The sequence below is a fragment of the Erpetoichthys calabaricus genome, chromosome 4 (genome assembly GCF_900747795.2).
Source record: "Erpetoichthys calabaricus chromosome 4, fErpCal1.3, whole genome shotgun sequence".
Classification (NCBI taxonomy): domain Eukaryota; kingdom Metazoa; phylum Chordata; class Cladistia; order Polypteriformes; family Polypteridae; genus Erpetoichthys; species Erpetoichthys calabaricus.
Genome location: NC_041397.2, coordinates 136,303,878 through 136,325,974, shown reverse-complemented (window position 1 = coordinate 136,325,974; position 22,097 = coordinate 136,303,878). Strand labels below are relative to the sequence as shown.

Here is a 22,097-nt window from a genome sequence, read left to right as displayed (position 1 = left end):
CTAGGCTGAATTCAGATTATGAGGAAAGATTAAAAAAGCTGAGTATTTTCAGTTTAAGCAGAATGAGATTAAGAGGTGACATGAATAAAATGTTTAAAATTATGAAGGGAATTAGTACAGTGGATCAAGACTGTTACTTTAAAATGAGTTCAACAAGAACACAGGGACACTGTTGGGAACTTGTTAAGGGTAAATTTCGCACAAACATTAGGAAGTTTTTCTTCACACAGAGAACCACAGACACATTAAATAAGTTACCACGTAGTGTGGTAGACAGTAGCACCTTAGGGACCTTCCGAACTAGATCTGGTGTTACTTTGGAGGAATTAAGTGGATAGGGCTGGCAAGCTTTGTTGGGCTGAATGGCCTGTTTCTATTCTAAAATTTTCTGTTTCTTAAATATTGTCAAGAGGGAAGAATTGTAGAATAAAAGGGAAGTAGTTTCTCTTTTCTGTTTGGTATGTAGAAGTAGATTAAGCTAACAAAATGCAAAGCAAATCAATATATAACTAATATTTAATTGCACAAATACTATCAATAAAGTACAGTACAGAGTACTATAAATACAGTATAATTAGCTAAAATACTTGTAGTAAGGAATGAGTGTGGCAAACATAGTAAAGAAAATCTTCAAAGATCAATATACGTTAAGTAACAAAAGTCTTGCAACTTGTTCCTTGTATCTACAGTTCTCTGCATAAATAAATATTTCATAGGATCTGTTCAGATTTTCTCTACTGTTCTGTTACTGTACTCATTTTCAACCCAAAGCTCTGCAGAATGTGTATCTTAAGTGGAGCTAACAGATGGCCTTACGCTGCTCTGCAGTATCTGTGTGCCCTCTAAGTGTTTACTAAAGCATTGTTTACTTTTAATGCCCCATTAACTGCCATTCTTTTTATTGCAATCTTTTAAACATTTCTATAATCTTCGAAGTCTCACTTTCAAAGAAAAAGCACCTCATTTTTGTTGTCTCATACAGGATGTTGTTTTGCTGTTTGCTTATGGGAGCAACTATCTCTTCTTCAATGGTCATAACACATTCCCTGGGTCCTTTTTTTTACAAAATGGGGACCACCACCCCAATCCACTATCTGCCAATATTATGTCATCCTCACATTCCATGTATCATTGATAACACATTTTAGGTATAGTACCTCAATAATTTCTAAAATCTTTAGCACTTCTAGCTAAATATGATCTAATTCTGCAGTCTTTGCTCCAAAAAGTGTTTCAGCATCTGGACTGACTTCCAAAGAAATATGTGCATCCCCACCTAAGGCCTCAAGGGATACCAGATGGAACAAGTACAGTACATTTATTCCTAATTTAGAAGATTTCTGAAATGTTAATGGTAAAATTTACTAGCCGGTGCCAAGAAAAGAGTATGTGACCAACCTTTCAAACAATTTCAAAGAACTTTTTGAGCTGTTTTTAAGAGTTTCAATTAAAGACTTAATGATAATTCAGTTTAATACATATTACTTTCTGTACATACTATCATGCAAAATAGACTGTATATGTACATTAAAGTGTATATTGTGAAGGGGTGCATGGCAGTAAACAGCAGACACTATGTGCACTTGGTGTTGTACTTAGAAAGTTAGTAAAATCACACTGGGATGATCTGAGTTTAGAACACCACATGGCAGACACGGGGAAGCACATTGCCTCAGCAACATGAATTAGGAGCAGCGTTGAAGACCAGCAGGAAGCCAGCAGCAGCACATACTCCCAGACTGGAAAGATAAGAGTTATGTTCCCTGTTTAACAGACAAGGCCCTTTAAGGATGACTGAAGGCCCAGGGTTGATACTTTCATAGATGAAGTCTCAACCTGCCAGCTCTATAGCAAAATCAACACTGCTGCAGACACCAGAACTGTTTCCAGGTCTTGGCTAGAAGTGATCAAAATCTGAGCAAAACTCACTAATGGCCCCAAGATAACTCTGAGTCAGGATTTTGCAGGAGACAATGAAGCAAAAGCTTAAGTAAAAGAAAGTGAGAAGGTACAAGTTAGGTTGGAAAGTAGGAGACGCTTTTAACCTGTAAGCAGGGTTCAGCAGCTGCTAGCAGGCCCAGAGGATTATAATATTGTCCTTGTACTTTGTTTTATCTATTGAGTATGCTTTTCTCTATTTATTTAGTCAATAAAGGCACCAGTCTTTGTGTACTTTTGGTCTACTTGGTGCCATTCTAACCACAGTAAGTCTCCGTTAGAGATCTTCGTTATTGCAATATGTAAGAATGCAGAAATTAAATGTCTCACTTCTATAACATGAACTTTGGTGCAACATGGAAAGGTTTTTATTTCCAACATAAGACCTTAAACGTACATACTTTTCATAATGCTGTTTGTCAAAACAATTGGAATGTGTTATTTTGATGAGGATAACGAAAAAATAAAGTAATGAAAGATCTAAGAGTCCTAAAATGTGACGTACAAAAAAATGCTGAGGGAAAACAGAAAAGCCTCTTACCTACTGCAGGAGAAGGAGTCCTGAGAGCTTCATCAGCATGTGGCATTATTGAATAAAAGAATTTGTAAGACAGTGCTAGGAGATTGAGAGAAGAAGAAATTAATAGGATACAGACGAATGACCAAAAACAGAACACAGGAAACAGCATGGATAATGTGTTGATACATTGTACAAAGCAGTTTTTGCACATTTACTTTATTTGCTTAAGTAAAGAAATGTATATAATATTTTACACTACTCCTCTTCTATGTTAACAACCTGAAGTGTTAATAATCACTTCGAGCATCTGTTTACTTTATTCTGAAACTATTGTGTGACATTAATAATGCATGGTTATGAGCTCTGGTGAAAAATAAATGAGCACCATTGCTCATTTATGGTGTACTGCCAGTCACCAAAATGCTTTCTTCATATTATCCCATGAGTTGCTTACTATAGAAGACAATCATACCATCAGGGTAAACTCGAGAAAGCAATTGCTCCTTTTATTTGACTGTTCTATTGAGCCACTGTGTAAAACTTTAATGGAAGAACATCCTTGTAGGTAGAGAATTATGTGGCCATACTTAGTGTAACTGTGAGAAATACTTTGAAATCACATATACTTAATTGTGATTGAAAAACAAGTAAAATCTGCAAAAGCATCTATCTATCTATCTATCTATCTATCTATCTATCTATCTATCTATCTATCTATCTATCTATCTATCTATCTATCTATCTATCTATCTATCTATCTATCTATTTGGAATAATGTGCTGAACAGCAATGCAGTAATTAGTATTGCTGCTCCAACACTCCAGATTTTTGTATTTTAATCCCAGTCCAGTCACTCTGTGTGGAGTTGACATCTTCTTTCAGTGAGTTTTTCTCCACAGATTCTAACTTTCCATAAACATACCAAGAATCACAGGTCAAATTATGTTATAGCTATGAATGGGATCAGCAAGGCTGGTTCTTGCATTGCAGTGTGCACTCCTGCAGTAGGCAGTGGCTCCTTCTGAATCTAAATAGGTTAAACAACGGACTAAAAGATGAGTTTTTGGATTTCACAATGATAATAGACATACTGTTGATTGCTTTCATCATTTCTTTGATTCTGGCTTCATTCAAGCAAAGTATTTTCCCTAAATGTAAAAGTTGAATTTCTCCTCTGTATATGACATAATTTTTCAAATTAACAAATCATTTTCTTGAGGTTATGTTTTCACTCTATATTACCTCAATCAATGCATTACTCTTACCACTTTCATGTTTTTAACACTTATATTCTTTAATCTTCTTCATGTGGTTTGTAGAAGAATTACATGTAAAGAATATTAATCTACTAATATGCAACATACCATTTGAGTATTAGATAACACTTTAGTTTAGGTAATGCAAGAACATCTCCATTATTCATCTGCTCTTATGTAATAAGACCTTAGAAAAGGATTCTTTAGGTGGCAATAACATTTACAATGCTTCAGGAAAATGGTTATTCATCTGTGCAGTGTGGACTTGTAAAATAACTTCACTTTAGAATGGTCAGAAGTGACTAAACTGAGGCATAGTCCTCTTGGTATTGCATGCTTCAGTATTAGATCTGTGAATCCTTCATATTCATAAGTCATTTTTTCAGTGCATCAAGGGCCCCTGATATGCCACACTTCACACAGATGAAAAACATATTTACAAATGCTTTATAAGTGTAATGACGACCAAAAGGAGACTTTGTTAAGGTCTTATTACAGAAGAGTAAATGTGTAGTAGATGCATTTCTGCACTACCTAAACTAAAGTGATACTGAGTATTATTTTAATTTATGTTGATAGATAGTGTGACATCCCGTGTAGTGGCAAGGTTGGCACCAGACTATACAGTGGGGGTCTTGTAGTTTGGGACTGACCAGGATCAGACTTGAGAGAAGTCGGACATGGAGACACAGATACAAAAAGGTGGTATTTTCCAAAACAAAAGTGGGTTTTATTTACAGGTGCACACACAAAAAAATAATGTCCCGATAAAAAATAGTGAATGATATTTACAGTGAATTTTGGCAGACCAAAATTAAAAATAAATACAAAAATATACAGGTATATACACAAAACAGTAGTCTTCCTGAAAAAAGAAAACAATCAGGAAGAAGCTACAAACAAAAAAGCTCAAAGAATCCCAAAAAAATATTTACAAGAAAAGCAAATTGCGCCACAAACCCAAAATCTATATAAATACCTCCACCAAAACAATAAAATAGCTAGGAGATATCTATACTATTAAACAAAAGAAAATATATACAAGTAAGGCCCAAGTTGCTGTTTGGTATAATAAAACAAACTGCTATACCAATCACACTATCCATACCACTGAGTCTAATGACGACCCCTAGAGGCAGGAAGTGCCTCTTATACTCTGGGAACAAATCTTACAGCCAATCCTGTGACACGCTGCTCACTTATACCAATCGCGACTGACACTGGTGCATTCTGCACAGGTGCTACACTCAGACCCTGCAAAGCATATATTAAATAGGCTAGCAGGTAGCAGCCTCACATGCATGTGAGCAGGCATGAGCACGAGTACAAGTGCACTCTCCAAAAGTAAGTTACTTTTTGTTTGTAACATTCTCAAACTAATGCATGCATGCACAAACTTTGTTACTAAACTAAACTAAAACACACTTTTCTCTTTGCTAACAGCAGGGGCTAGGGAGACACTTACCTTTATGACAGGGTTCTTGCAGCGTCATCCAGCAGGCCTGACCTCGAGGCATACCAGCGCTGCACCATGCTTAACTGCCGAAGGCATAGCTCAAATCCTCATGAAAATTAACTCAGCACTTCAACAATTTAAACAAGTAAGTGCGTCTCTTTTTATTATGCAAAAGTTGCCCACAATTTTTAGACCTTTTTTCTCTTTAAAGTGGTGGTGTCTAGCAGGCAGATTACCAAAGACAGACATTGGAGATGAACAACTGATGCATTCCTTGCATTGAGATATCTCATAGAGAAGCATCAAGAAAAATAGAAAGATTTGCATATGGTAGTTATTGATTTGGAGACAGAGTGCCACATCAAGAGGTCTGGAGGTGCATGAGGGTGTACCAGAGACGTATGTGAGGACTGTACAGGATATGCATGAGGGAATGGGGACTTGGGTTAAAAGCAGTGTTGGGGTAACAGATGAGATTCCAGTTTGAGTAGGTCTGCACCAGGGATCTTTTTTAAGTCCTTACTTCTTTGCTCTAGTTATGGATGTGCTGAGTCATGGAATAAAAAAACAATCTCCCTCGTGGGATACTTTTTGCTGATAACATTGTGTTGTGTACCACTAGAAAAGAGAAAAAGGAGAGGAAGTTGAAAGAATGAAGAAGGGCTTTGGAAGATAGATGATTGAAGCTAAATAAGAAGAAGACAGAATATATGAGGTTTAATGATGATCAGGATTCAAAAGTTAGTGAACAGGGGGAGCTATTGTAAAGAGTGGATAAATATTAATATCTAGGATCAGAGGTAGCCCATAATGGAAAATTAGATGGAGAGATAACCCATAGAGAGCAGTGTGGACTGAACAATTGGAAGAAGGTATCAGGAGAATTGTGTGATCTAAGAATTAAGGGAAAGGTTAAAACTAAGATTTATAAGACAGTGGTAAGACCAAGAATGATGCATGGAGCTGAAACATGGGCAGTAAAAGGAGCAAAGGAGAAAGAGTTACAAATGAGAATGTTGAGATGGATATGTGGAGTTACAAAAAAAAATTCAGATTAAGAAATGAGACAATCAGAGGTACAACAAAAGTGGGAGAGCTATCTCGAAAAGTACAGGAAAGTAGGCTGAAGTAGTCTGGACATGTGATGTGGAGAAACAATGAATTTGTGGGTAAAAGAATGATGGGAATGGAAGTACAGGGGAAGAGAAATTGAGGGAGGACAAAGCAGAAGTGGATAGATTAAGTAAAAGAAGATCTGAAGGTAACATATTTGAGTGAGTACAAGGTGTAGGACCGAGCTGTTTGGAGAAAGTTGATCAATCACATCGGCCTCACAAAGAAGTGGAAGAAAAAAGACATGCATCTTGATATTTCAAATAGTTCTGCATTTCTGACAACCATTTTTCAAGTTCAGTATCAAGCCACCTGCTTGGACACACACTTTTTAGAAAACTGTAAATTTATATTCATTAGATATACAGAGCAACAAATACCTTAAGTACTGCAGTACATTTAAATTGTAGTTTACTTTGCCTCAGCCAGAAATGTGAAAACAGTGTCCATTACTGTTATATTATTACATGGTATATTTGCATTTAGACATGCAAACAGTAACACACTCCTATCTCTCAGATGCTAATCTACAATTGTGCACACTACTGTGAGCTGTGGAAGTTGGTGTTTCCATGGCTACCTGCTAAATGAAAATAAAAATTCATATTGTCCTCTGATTTTATAACATATAAGAATGAAACCGGCTGCCACTATTTAATAATTTGTAGACATAAGTGTCCAAGTATAAACTCATCCCTTGACACTGGCTCTGTGCCGCTCACTTTTAAAATTGCTTCTGTAACCCCAATGTTAAAAAAGTCTGGTCTTGATGCTGACAATCTTAACAATTTCCGGCCTATTTCCCACTTACCTTTCCTGTCAAAAGTTCTTGAGCGTGTTGTAGCTTCCCAACTCACCAATTACCTAACCTCTAATAATTTGATGGAACCCTTTCAGTCTGGTTTCAGGGCACAGCACAGCTGTCAAACTGCTCTGCTACGGGTAACCAATGATTTGGTTATGGCAGCAGACTCTGGACAAACCAGCATATTAATTCTGTTAGACCTCAGTGCAGCATTTGACACGGTCAGACATGACATCCTACTGTCCAGAATGGAGAACACGCTGGGTATCTCTGGCACTGCCCTCCAGTGGTTCAAGTCCTATCTGACTGATAGGCAAGAGTTTGTTAGTCTTGGCAAGAGCAGATCCAGCTCAGCGCCAGTCACACAAGGAGTCCCTCAAGGCTCTGTCCTCGGTCCTCTGCTTTTCTGTATTTACGTGCTTCCCCTTGGCCATATTATCCGTAGCTATGGACTGGGTTATCATTTTTATGCAGATGATACTCAGCTCTACTTCAATGTTAAAAGTGGAACTTCATCAGAGCTTTCTCAGCTCACAACCTGCCTTAGTGAAATTAAAACCTGGATGGAGCAGAACTCTTTAAAATTAAATTGCAATAAAACTGAACTCCTGCAAATTGGGACTAAAATGCAACTTAATAAAATGAGCTCCTTCCCAGTCTATCTTGGCGGTGATCTCATCAGACCTGCCTCTACTGTAAAAAATCTTGGTGTCATTTTTGATTCCTCCCTCTCTTATTCCGCCCACATAAATCACATTAAGAAACTTTCTTACTTTCACCTCCGTAACATATCCCGTGTTTGCTCCTTCCTCTCCTTCTCTAATGCTGAGAAACTTGTCCATGCTTTTATCACATCCCGCATCGATTATTGTAATTCCCTACTGGCAGGTTCCCCTTCTAATCTTATATCACAGCTCCAGCTTATTCAAAACTCAGCTGCAAGAGTCCTTACTCGAACCAGCAGCAGCGAGCACATCACACCCATCCTGCTCCGTCTCCACTGGCTCCCTGTGTCTTACAGAATCGAATATAAAATCCTACTAATAACTTACAAAGCCTTAAATTACCTTGCGCCAAACTACATCAGTGACCTTCTCTATCACTATGTGCCTGCCCGCCCACTAAGGTCCTCTGATTCTGGCAATCTTGTTGTGCCCCTCACTAATCTACACTCCATGGGTGACAGGGCCTTCAGCTTTATAGCGCCCAGACTCTGGAATGACCTAACGAAATTACTCAGGTCAGCTGACTCCATGAACTCTTTTAAAAAACAACTCAAAACTCATCTGTTCAGGAAGGCTTTTAGCTCTACTTGACTTTATTACCCTTCTCTCAGTTTACTTCTCTGTCAAGATGCTCATGTAACCTGTATGTGTGTGTGCTAGACCATCAATTATGTTGTCTGTTTCTTTTTTTTTCAGAATTCACTGTCTTAATCTTCTTTATTTATTTATCTGGTTTGTACAATGCTATATACTGTATACGCTGCCGTTCTTTATTATATTCTGTAAGTGCCTTGAGCATGGGAAAGGCGCTATATAAATAAAATGTATTATTATTATTAAGTATTGTGTTCCTGTACTGTTTTCCCATATATCTTCCCTTTCTCCATGCCATGTTCTCACATGGAGAGGCTATCTATAAACCTAGGGCCTTTGAATCATAAATGAATGCTATCGCATATTTGCAAAAAAGGAATTGTGATGGTCCAGTTTGTCCCCACTGTCCCTGGTTGCTACCTGAAGCCATTTGAACATAGAAACCGTCACAAGTGGTGGCAGTGAGGAATGAAGAACAGAAGAGAGAACATCAAGTGGGATTGGTGCCTGACTGTTTTACGAACCCACCCTCCCATGCCTTAAGAGGACTTTTCAGAATTTTGAAATTTTGATGAATTATTTATTTATTGCTGATTTAATTGTCTTTTCAAGCTCTTATTCTTTTCATGTCCTGTTTAAGAACGGGGCTTAGAATTTCTTTTATTGAGGAGTTTGATTTAGTACTTTTATAATTTTAGTGCAGTGATAGGGCCTTGCCAAAGACCTTGGCCATTAATTGCACTGGTTTGGGAGGCATGTGGAGCCTTTCCATTTAAATGGTGGCTTGGTGGGGGATACATGATTTTAACTAAATAACTGCGTCCCAGACCATGCAGGCTCTGCATGTGTGCAGGTGTGCACATGCCAGTGCTGCTCTGGGGTTGATTGATGTGTTTGGCTGATCGCGCATTCATGTACAAATGCGACTGGATCAGTCAGAAGACCATGAGTGAGTAGTATCGGGTGCCTGAGCATAGCCAGCAAGTGAGCGAGAGGCAGAGTTGTCGCTAGATGTCTATCCAATGCCACTAGTAGACAAACTCCTTGATTGACTTGGAAGAGCCTTGCTTTCTAATTATATTGGACATAACAAAAGGATATTGGCAAATTCCTTTAATAGAATCCTCAAAGGAAATTACAATGTTTAGTACCCCCAGCAGACACTGGCAGTACCGTGTCCTTCAAGGTGATTTGCATGGGACTCCAGCCGCCTTCCAGAGTTTGGTGGATAAAGACCCCACAATATCTACAATGCCAGCTACTTGAATGAGGTGGTAATCTATTCTGACATTTGGGAGGAACACATGCTACACGTTGTGGCTGTCTTTTGGGCACTGTTTGAGGCAGGTCTCTAAATAAATACTACATTGTGTCAAACATGGTTTTGAAATATAAAACTAATTTTTGATGGTATCATATGATAAAGAGAAAATTCCAGGATAAAGGTAACTATTTTGAACATTATCTAATGTTCCATCCACACACCAAGGATGGCGCAGTGACCTTTATGGTTTTATTAAGTCACAGGCAATGCCATTGGCAGTCTTGTACTCCCAGGGTCTCATATTATGGCAAGGTGGAAGTAAATAATCCAGCCTGAGCTTGATCCAGTCCCAAACAGTGAAACAGGTGGATGGGTCAGGTTGACAACAACAACAACTGTAAAAAGCAGATAAAGACAAAGCCATATTTGCTGGCTCAGAACCAATGTCCCAGTAGAAATTAAATCACAGCAACCTACTGCAGTTGTGGACAGACTCTGTTGTCTCAAATCACATCTGTGCCATGGATCCAGAGTTTATACAGTGAAGTTAACAGAGTCCTGGAGTCTGCAGCCAGCCCCCCATTATTAATGTGAACAACATATTACAACCTTCATATTCCTCAAGTCCTCTATGTCTTTTTTGAAAAGACCAAGGCCAACACATGCAAGGCAACTGAGACAACTGAAGCCCCTAGGACAAAGTGTGCACTTTGCCGGTGAAGGCACAATGATAATGAACTGAGGCAGCGCTGGGACTCTATGTTTAGCTTTTATGGCTGATTGTTACTATTCAGGTGTAACACAACTCACCTTATGTGAGAAAAGATCTAGAAAAGTTGTCCTCAAGTAAGCTTGACTGGGTTGCCTCACCAAGCCATTTTGTCCTTTATGTGGCACGAACAAATGGATTTTAAACACTCCAGTTCTTCAGTTATTCTGCTGACATGGAATGCTTGAATTCTCCTTGACAGAAATGCTATGAAAATCTTCCATTTTAAGAGGGGAACCATGCTGGCAACCAGGTAACTATAAAGGTTTAACATCAACAACACAGCCATCAGCAAAACTAAACTAATGAATACTGGTCAACAAAGACAAGTCAAAGCTAGCTACACTTTTGTCTGGAAAGGTAGGATTTGACATTAAGATCTTTGGTACTGACCACAATCTGCATCAATAAAAGGATGTCACAATCTCCCTTTGTATTCCTCTCCCTGGACAGAAGCAGATGACTGTTGTGTCTATGCCCCAAAGTTAGAATCTGATACCACTGCCAAAGATTTCTTTCACCACAGCCTCCAACAAGTTCTCTGTAATGTTAGTTAACAAGTCAAGGTTTTCATTCTTGGGGACTTCAATGCCTGTGTCAACAAGAAACACTGCAAACTTGACCTGGCCTTCTTCTTCTGAGATTGAAGTCTGAGCCCAACCTGATAGTTATAAACATTATGTTCTGACTGAAAGAGAAACATAAGATGTTTCTGAGGCACCTTAGATCAAGGTATTGATATCTACTTGACTATAACATGAACCCACAACTACTGTGATGTAATGACTACTTGAGCGATAAGGATAGCTGAAAACAACTGGATGAATCAACAAATGATCTTTCCAAAGCTTGGCCTGAAGCTGAAGCTATATTAGCGCTCCCGCAACTTCACAGCAATCAGTAGAAAATTTATGATTGCCTGCTTGCACATAAACATTTGGAGGTATTAGTTTCATTCTATACTGAGGGACAGGTTTTCCTAGGTTTTACCACCATCTATGTTGGCTTCCATCAGCTAGCACTGGTGGGTCTTGAAGAATGCCATGACAAAGACCCCAATTGAATGCTTTGAGTATCAGACCTGAAAATATCTAGACTTGTTCAATTAAAGCAACAAAGAGATCTCTGATGTTATCAACCAGAAATATGTGCCAAGGCTTTAAGAAGAGAATGATCCACGAGCCAAGAGAGACCACTATAAAAGCTTCAAGGCATACAATCAAACTCATCAGAAAATTTCTACTCTTTCATAAAATCCATCTCTTATGTCTCATTGAGCAACTTTGTATGGCTGAAGTACAGATGGTACCCTTATCCTTTAGATTGATATGTTAGTTATTAAAAGATGTGTTCAGTACTTTGAAGCACTGCTGATCTGCACAGCTGGAGTTGACTGCACTATCATCAACTGGCTTCCTCAGTAGACCATGTGCTTTGATGCATCTCCCAGCCTCTCTGATGTCAAAATCATTATGTGAGGAATGAAAAACAACAAATAACTGGGTCCTGATAACATTCTGGTGAAAGTCCTGAAGGTGGGCACTCAATCCCTTGCTTCTCAGCTGCATCATCTGTTCCCCCCGGTAAGGGAACAGTTTCAAAAACCTGCCAACTTCTGATGTGTTACTGTTATAACCCAATTTCAATATTCTCCATGGCAATTACTGGTACATTTCACTGCTTTCAATCACTGGTAAAATACTCACCAGAATTTTCATTTCATTTCATTTCATTTCATCATTTGGCAAGGAACTTCACTCAGAAACATAAAATGCATTCCAATGCATTTGATATATGATATTTATTGTCTGACAGATTCAAGAGAATTCCAGAGAACACTGCCATACACTGCCATAATACTCTTCTATTGATAGTCCTTGAATGGAGATAACCTTTAACACAATCTGCTATGACATTCTTTTTAGGTCCTTTGATATTTTGGTATCCTTCCCAAAATGAAGGGGATCATCCGACATGAAGGGGTAAGTCATGTTTCATGGAAAAATGTCTTCTACTTTCCCAGTCAAGACTGGTTTGAAGCAATTCTGTGCCTTCACTCCAATTTCATTCTCCCTTTATCTTGCTAATCAATAACATAGTTTTCGAAGAAAATATCTTTCTACTCTAACTGCATTCCCAGTTGGATAAGTGCCTTTTCAATTAAGCCCATCATGTGCCAAAAACTAATGTCTCCATAGTGGAACTCACCAAGGCATAGTATGCAGATTACAATGTCATTGCCAGCCATTTAATGCAGTACCTTCAGCTTGCCACAGATGTGTGTTATTAAGCTGAGTTTTTGCACCATACAGAAACTAAGATCACTAAAACAATTCAAGCAATTGCCGGATGGAGTTGTCCAATGAGGTGCCCATTAGTGTCAATGGTGCACCTTTAGGTCTCACACTTTTCTTACGTCAGCAGCATCTTTTCCTGTTCCTTCACCATCATTGAGGATATCACAAACAGGATATTTGCACCCCTCTGAATGTATGGGAAACGCAACTGTTCTTGTGCAACCACATACTAAGAATGAAGACTTACAGTAGCTTTCGCTCTAATGTGCATTTGTCTTCAGCATAATCCTCTACAACCCAGAGACTGGACACTATACTGATGACATCTAAAAGAGTTGAAAAGATTCCACCAAAACAAGCTCTACTCCATCCTGGGAGTAAAACAAGATAAAAGGTTCTCCATCATCAGGATCCTCCAGTGGGCACATATGACCAGGCTTGTCAGTAACCCATGAAGAAGTTCAAGGACAACCTCACCACCTGAACTGGAATTCTTGGTAGCCCATCTGGATGGGAGAAGAACCTAGGGTTCTTAATACAAGTTCTATGAAGAGAAACGTCTAGAGCCCAACAATACCAGTGGGCAAAAGCCTGTCTCATTTCAGTTGTGAATGCCGCTATAGAGTCAGCTGCAATCTAATGCCCTGAATGCCCCAGAATGCTGCTTTCATACCTTGGTCTTTACAGTCACCCGAAGGCCCACGAAAGAATCCGAAGAGGACAGTTGCTGTAGAGCCAGAATTTATCTAGAGAGCCTTGGCACAAAGTAGGAACCATGGAAAAGGCACTGGTCTATCAGGAGCACACTCATGCGTCCAAACACTTAGAGCCAGTTTAGTGTTACCAGTTAACCTACTGTGGATGTATTCCTTGGTGAACCAGAAGATCAACCTATAAATACATAATTACATGAATATAATATGTAAACTCCATGTAGACAGTATATTAACTGGGATTCAAATCCAGTCTCTTGAAGTTGTATGGAAACCACTGTGCCACTGTACGACCCCATTTACTAACTTTCTGCAATTGTGGAAGTGTTAGAATGCAAAGCACAGAAATCTTATATAAATTACTAAATGTGACACAGTCAGTTCATCAAGATAGAAAAAAGTAGGGTAGAAAGAAAAAAAAAGCTGATAACATAGATGAAATAAGAATATTCATTTGTAGGTAATGATACTTAAAGCTGTGTGTTCACCTTAGATTAGAATTCAGAGGAAACCAGGTCTACTGAGAGAGATGAGTCACCATTAGGAGGGATAAACATTTGTTCAGATTATTCAGATTATGGCTTCGAAACATCTCATTATATTGTGCAAGCAATGAAAAAGTATTCTTGGACATTTGATCACAGGGCTCTTTATTGACGTTATGTAATAGAGCCTTGATGCTAACAGGGATATTAATAAGAATCCAATGCAGCTACTGTATGTCACATGAGGGGCTCAGTGAGAGTACCATCTGATACACAGTAAGACTCTACGCTAAAATTACAAATATCATTTCTTAGTGCTTTTCACTGAAAGAAAATTTAATAGGAGAGTTAAGTTAACCAAATGAAAGATGACAGAGACCTGGACCAATGTTTCTTAATCCAAAAATAAACTTAAGCCAAGATATAACACTTTATATTTATTTATAACTCCAGGATGCCTCCTCAGACTCAAGCTTCCCCATAAGAGGTGGAACACAATGAGTTTATTTTGAATTAAAGCACATCCATAAGTGACAGCCATATACAACATAATGTTATCATACTGAACCGTTCCACTGATATTACCGTATCAAGTGATCTTCATCTGATCCTGTCCCATTTGGGCAAAAGAGGATTTTATGCTAGGATGCTTTTCATTGACTTCGGTTCAGCTTTCCACATGACTATCCCTCAGAAGTTCACAAAAAGGTTGGGTCTGCTAGGCAAAACATTTTCCTATGTAACTGGATCCTGGACTTCCTGACAAAGAGACCCCAAACAGTCCATACAGGCTGAAGAAGGAAAGACTACCTTCCCAAATTCTCACTGCATTCTACAAAGGCACCATCAAGAGCAGTGTCTCAGATCGTAAGATCATACAATGGATAGTGCACATAACAGAAAAAAATTGAAGATGCCCTTTCTTCCCTCTGTTGAAGACATCTTTGTAAAGGGTTCATTCCACAAAGCTTACAACATTGTTAAGGACAGCTCCAACTCTTCCCACAGTCTTTTTGCCCCAATTCCATCTGGCAGAAGATACTGTAGCTTTTCTGCCATATTCTGCAATAGCTGGGTTGTCTGGACTCTGTACCCTGTGCTGCCCTCCTGCCCTCACATCCACCCCTAGTAGCAAATTTATTTGTAGTACATTTGTTACACTTGTCACTACTGTTGTTTTTTATTATTAGTTTTACTGTTATTAATGATTCATTATTTATTTATTATTCTCTACATCAATTATTTCTAACTATTTGCTTACCTAATATTTCTTACTAATTACTTATTTATCTATTATAGTATTTTTGCTCCACGGTCATGGGGAATGTTGTTTTGTGCCAATGACAATAAAGCCAATTGACTTGACTTGACTTGACTTGACTTGACTTGATCTGTCAATGGGAGACTGACCTAATCATTTGAAGTACATGAACATATTATGGGGGGGCTTTATAATAGTCTATATTTGAAAGACACTTTACCATGTTTGCAGGTCTGTGAGTGGAAAATGCATCCACTTCAAAAGAGATAGATCTAACTCTGACCCAGATAGACAGGAAGTCTTTATGAGCTCTCAATCATGTTCTCTATAATAATTACACATGCCACCAGGAAGGTGAGCCTGAATACCTAAACAAAGCATGGAACAAAATGTTGTGATTGGGAATCAATGTATACATTTTAAAACGGACAATACTGGGAAGTGATTCCAGAAAAGGGAATGTACAGAAGTGCATTGCATGTAAGCAAGCGTTTAAGATCTCACCCAGGAGTGATAGTTTATATTACAGTATGTACATCTGCCTTGACATTTAAGCCCGCTCATGTTTAACATTAACAGAATGTAACAATAATGATGGTACATCTGCAAAAACTGACCAGGAAAGATTTTACTGCAATAGCCCATCCATCCATTCTGCAATCTAATCAGCTCCATTTCCTGAGCAAAATATTAAGGGGGGGGGCATCTAAAATAGTGGGGGGTATAATGTGATAAAGTCTTAAAAATCCAACAAGTAACGTTATACCTGACAGCTTGGTTGTGGGGATGGTAATATGTGGAGGTGGATTAGCACAGCTAAACGACCCCCTGGAGCTGGGCCTAAACCTAACCCACTGCCTAGCTAAACATCCTTTTTCCAGACATTTTCCAGAACAGGTTATATGGAAAAGAAAGCACATACTTTTAAAGTTAAATGCAACCTGGAGTATGAAAGGTGTCATATTCAGTTCTGTTGCAAGTGAAATCACAATAAATGCAGGTCGTTGTATATTCACATTTACAGTGTATAAGGTACAGAAACAGTGGCTTTGTTCTACTGGTTTGGTGATTGGTTAGTATCAATAACGGTGTATTTTAATAGCTGTAACTGATCTGACAACCCAAACAGTATCATTAGCCACATGGTAATATGCTACATTCAAACAACACACAGTGCAGGAAGTATCAGTAGTTTCATGTTTATAATAACTAACAATCACAGACAATTCAGTGTGAAAACAAATGGAAGTTGAGTAAAAGTGTATGTATTGTCCTATAATTTTTAATAATTTTTTGCATTTATATAGCGCTTTTCTCACTACTCAAAGCGCTCAGCAATTGCAGGTTAAGGGCCTTGCTTAAGGGTCCAACAGAGCAGAGTCCCTATTGGCATTTACGGGATTCGAACCGGCAACCTTTCGATTGCCAGTGCAGATCCGTAACCTCAGAGCCACCACTCTGCCTTGTATTGTCCTATGTATTGTAAATAGAATAAAGAAACCATTTAACTTGAGACTGCACAAGTTTCCATGTTAAATGTGAATCTGACAATGAAAGAGAAAGAATTTTGAATATCGTTATTTATGCACACACACATAAATCTAATATTACACCTTCCAAAACTCTTGAGAAGTCACAACTTAATCTGGTGAACAGTGTGGAGTGACAGATAGTATCTTAGAACCGTCAATCACAAGGAAGGAATAAACCCTGGATAGGATTCCAGTGTGTCATAGGGCACAGTCACGCATACACATACTCACTCATACTGAACCAAATTAGAGTTGCCAATCAACCGAACATGTGCAATTGTTTGTTTGAGTTTCATATACTCCTTATAACGTGTCATTTTTTCTAAAACACTCATTAGATTTATGGAATTTAACCCTGGAAATAAAAGCCATCTTCTTATCTTGTTTTGTAATCTGCTCTCAACTAGTTACAATTGGTTCATATTTGTCTGGAAACTCATGAGACCCACTGGATCTTATAAAAACAAAATAAATAAAATAATAAATTGTTACATTTTTTAGGTTCTTCAGAAATGAAGAGAAAAAAATGTATACAAAAGTAGACAACAGCTCACCCTTCTCCGACTTTTTTCCTTGTCGCTGAGTGGCAATAGACGTGCCACATCCCATGACGACAGCAGCCGTCTGCTCATCTGCAGTGTGTTGACTCCATGACTTTCCAGCCCAGAAAAAATATGTCTTTCAATTTTTCACATTTCACATTCTTCGTCATACATTCTGCAGAGCTAGTCTTGTCCCTAAAAACCCATGATGGAATCAAATAAACAGTAGATATTTTAAATTTTTACAGGTAACACTGGATACACACTGCAAAATGGGAGGTTAAGCTTGTCATTGTGTATTTTTAAAGTCATGTCATTTTCTAACCCACTTAATCCAGACCAGGGTCATATGGGGGGTATTGGAACCTATCTCAGCCAGAACAGGATGCAAGACAGGAACAAATCCTGGCATAGCAGAGCAGACACACACATACACACCAAACACATACCCAGCCAATTTAGCATCACTAATTCACCTGACCTGCATGTCTTTGGACAGTAGAAGGAAAGTGGAAAATGCAAAGTCTATGTGGGGATGACCCAGGATGCTAACCTTGGTCTCCTTAATGCGAGGTAGCAGCACTACCAATGCACAACCACGCCACACCTATTTTTAAAGTGATCCTGAAAAATGATCTGTACCTGACCTTGTGCATTTAGGAGAATTATGACACCTAATCCCAGAACTCCAAGTGCAAGTTTTTGTGACGTATTCACCTGCCTAAATGATCTCAGTGTCATTTACAGTCAATCTGAGTTGAATATGTGAGAGCAGTGGGCTGTAGAACCTCAACCACAATGACGCAGTTCACAATATAATGTTCAGAATCTAAACAAGTGAAGTTCAAATGTTGGTTCTATGATGTTCAAAACATTGAGAAAAGCTGATTTTAGCATGGTGTCTATGAAAACCTATGTACAATGATATCCTCTAAAAATCACTTTCAAACAAATTGCATTGTGCTTGCATTATTACGAGTTCCAAGTTATTTTTGGTCCAGTTTGGTTCAATACTCATTTCTCTATCCTTCAAAAACCTATGTCCAAAGATAACTGCCATAGAAATTGTTTGATTTACCCAGGATTTTTGCAGTCTGCTTTGTTTAAATAAATAGTTGGAACAGGCCTATTGACTTGCAAAATGTTTTTGAGATACATAATGTATTGAAATACACATGTGCACACATACAGAGGCATAAAGAAGCTCACGCACGCATGAACTCACACAATCAAAGAAGCGATTGTTTCTCGTAGCAGAGGACATGCTGGATGATGAACAGGAAGAAATGAACACACATACACACACACACACACACACATGAACACTCTTAATCTGTAAAGGAGGACGTGCACAGAGACATTAAGCCACCTCTGTACCAATCTGTCTATCTGTGCAGCTTGTTTACTTCATTTGACCAAATGTGTTTAGTTTCAAATTGAATATCATTTACAGTAACTTGTAAATGAACAGTGCAACCTCTGTAGGGTCCAGGTATCGTCTCATGTTACCAGTAGTGACACTGACCGTAGCCAAATGCAAAACTAGTGAAAAAACAGAAAATATGAGGATGGAAAAATGTCAGCAGCCTCCACCTGTTAAACCATTCCTGTTTTGGGGGTCATCTCATTGTTGCCCCTCTAGTACACCTGTTGTTAATTTCATTAACACCAAAGCAGCTGAAACGGACTAACAACCCCCTCTGCTACTTAACTGACCAGAAGACTCATTGATGCTATACTCTGATTGAAAAGTGTTCCTTGAATTTTTTGAGCAGTTTATAATTGTGGAGTTTGAACTGTTTCACAAAGTCTACAACTGGGTTTCTCTGGGTACATCAGTTTTTCCCCACATCCGAAATGCATGCATGTTGGGTTATATTAAAACTCTAAAGTATCACAGATAAAATCTTGCCCCTCGTATCCATGAAGTAGATTAAGTGTAAATAAAGGATGAATGTATATGTCTTGCTTGTCTGTCAACACATTCATTTTCATGATATTGTAAATTATATACAATATCATATAGTTCAAAATCAGACAGTGTCCATCCTTGTTGGTGTAGGGACAAAGAGTAACTTAGCAACTTACGCTGTCTGCTTCTAAAAACATGTAATTACATTTCATTCATAAAAGCACACATCTAGGAATTGCGTCAGAACTAAGCACTTGCCAGATGAAGGCAGTTATATACAGATTCACTACATCATTACTATTACAGTATTTCAATATTTACCATAAAAGTCACCCTATAATACACCTCCTCTTTTTAAAAGAAACTGAAAAAATGTTTTATTTTTTCGAACACAGTCTTAACTGAAAAAATAAGAGTCTATATTGTTCATATACATGTCAGTTTTCTTAGGATCAATGCCACACTTGCAATTAAATTATTGGGTCTGCACACAATAGAGAAACAGAGAAACACCATGAGATATCATTTAGAGAGATAGTATGCACTCCTAAAGTGGCAGTGAGGGAGACTTCAATCCAGATAGTCAGAGACAGTTCAGACACAGCACTTGGTGCCATATGCATACTGTCTAGGGGTATAAAAGTTAGAAGAACACTTATTTAATCACCTTGCTTGGAGGGGACTCTGAAAGTTCTGCTATTATTGGCTGACTAAGGAATTCCAGTGAGGAATATAAAAATCCATACCTGGAAAAAGGGAACTGTTAAAAACAGGGATGCTTTACTAAGAGGAGTGATTATGCATGTTTATATAACATTAGGGAGTCGTTGTGGTATGTGGATAAGCTTCTATCCAGAGCTGGGATGGACAAAGTTGTCAAAGTACATGTGGGAAGAAATGTCAGAAGTAAACATTGGTTGCTAGTTTTTCAAGTACACGGCTGAGAAGGTACTTTTTACTGAAATTCTGACTGTCTCATCTTCATCTAATATGAAATATGGGTTACTCAAATGTTAGTGCAGACAATGGGTCTGCAAATAAGGTCATGGGGTGCCATAGTAAAGACATTTTTTTTTTGTTCCAGCTCGATGGCTTAATTAGAAACCAATCCTTGGCAATATCCAATCTTATTTTATTTTATGACTTGTTTACATTCTGCCATGTCATATCATTCTTATATGGTAGGTCTTTATCCTTTCTAAGGACATTGTCTAAATCAGTGGTTCCCAGACTCAATCCTGGGGACCCACTGTGGTTTCAGGTTTTTGTTCCAACCAACTTCCATTTTTCATTGGACTCTTAGTCTAATTAAGCGAGTCATTATTTTCCAGTTTCTGTGTTTTGGAGTCAATGTAGAAGTTACAAACTAAGTTTGGTAGATTTTTAATAAAATGTAATAAGAAGTTAAATGGGGAATATATCGGGGTTTTTTTAAGTCGTTAACAGCATTTTCTTTTCATTCTGTTTTTCTAGGTGTTCTGGTTATTTAATTGATTATTTACTAATTAGCGGGTCTGACACTGAAGTCGCTGCTGCTTTCATCATCCCGGGTGTCTGCTGTGCTAGTTGTTAATTGTCACTATTAGGGTTAAATGAAGAGAGCAAACTATACAGGAAAAGGGGAAAATAATAGGAAAACAACAAAAAAGAATTAAGCATTTACAGCTTTAGAAAATAATGGAAAAAATTTTAAATGTCTTATACTGTAAATGTAAAAATCTTACTGTTGTGTTTTTCTGAATGCAGAATAAGAGAAGAGTAAAAAGGACTAACTAATTAAATGAGATCACTTTTTATTGATTATTATCACCAATTGTGAATCTGGTTGGAACAAAAACCTGCAGCCACAGGGGTTCCCCAGGACCAAGTTTGGGAACCACTGGTCTAAATGATTTGTAGCCTGAACTGGATTAGTAATTCTCTGGCCTTCACTTTTTTCTCTTCAGTGTTCTTCCAAAATGTTTTATTAAACCAGATAGTTCTGCGGTGGGTTGGCACCCTGCCTGGGATGGGTTCCTGCCTTGTGCCCTGTGTTGGCTGGGATTGGCTCCAGCAGACCCCCATGACCCTGTGTTCAGATTCAGCAGGTTGGATAATGGATGGATGGATAAACCAGATAGTTAATGATGACAGGGTTAAATGGAACCAAGTTAGATGGAGAACTGTTGGTTACTTTGTTACTAATAAAAAGAATGAATGTAGATGTTTATGACTAAAATCAGCAATTAAAGGGGGAGAATCCTGACAAGAGAAACAACTGAAATGAAGCATAATAAAAACATTATTTGAGCAATAAGTGGTTCAACTGCAATAACTGACTTCTCAGTAAGAAATTTGTCTGGAACAAAACCCTGCAGTCACAACAGCCACCCAGGACTGACTTCTCTGGTGCATAACAGGTTAATGGAGGCACTGGAGTGGCTTTTGTAAAGATAAGAACACAACTAGACAGCAAGTGGTGTATGAGTGAGCCATAAAAGCTGATCATTTGCAGACTGTTTATATCTGGGTTTATATGTGTATGTATCAACAGAAGTAAGTGTCTTCAGGTTTGAGTTTCTATTAGTGACTTGTACTTGTGCAATGCAAATAGTGATCTGTGCTTAATTATTATCGTTATTAAGTTGATTTTACTGTTAAGGTTCTGCTTAAAGTATACCAATCAACCTGCATCTCTGTTTGTCTGCTTACTGCTTAGTTTTAATCTGTTTAATGAGTACCACCCCCTTGCTTTGTGTTGCTAATTCTTCAAGACTTGCAGCTGGGTTCCCTTAGCTACTCTCAACTTAAAGAGACTTAAGGCGCTGTCACACAAGATCAGTCCTCCTTGTGTGAAGACCTACTTGTGTAAAGTGTTTACCTGTGTCAGACCACCGAGCAATGACACCAGACAAGGTAACAGACACTCCAACTTA

The 22,097-nt window shown here is 38.2% G+C and overlaps 1 protein-coding gene across 4 annotated transcripts in view; it reads right to left on the bottom strand.

The window, feature by feature from the left end:
- The window catches only part of ppef1 (protein phosphatase, EF-hand calcium binding domain 1), a 209,986-nt gene that overhangs the window by 164,745 nt on the left and 23,144 nt on the right, over window positions 1-22,097 (bottom strand). For 2 of the 4 annotated variants that reach the window (XR_007934848.1, XM_051927109.1), the window contains exons 2-3: window positions 17,283-17,465; window positions 2,480-2,554 (exon numbers count right to left, since the gene is read on the bottom strand). Coding sequence is in view for 3 of the 4 variants with exons in the window: in XM_051927109.1 (XP_051783069.1) it covers window positions 2,480-2,554; window positions 17,283-17,337 (130 nt within the window). In the remaining variant the exon portion in view is untranslated. The remainder of the gene's footprint in view (window positions 1-2,479; window positions 2,555-17,282; window positions 17,466-22,097) is intronic. The other 2 variants (XM_051927111.1, XM_051927112.1) reach the window with 2 other exon arrangements.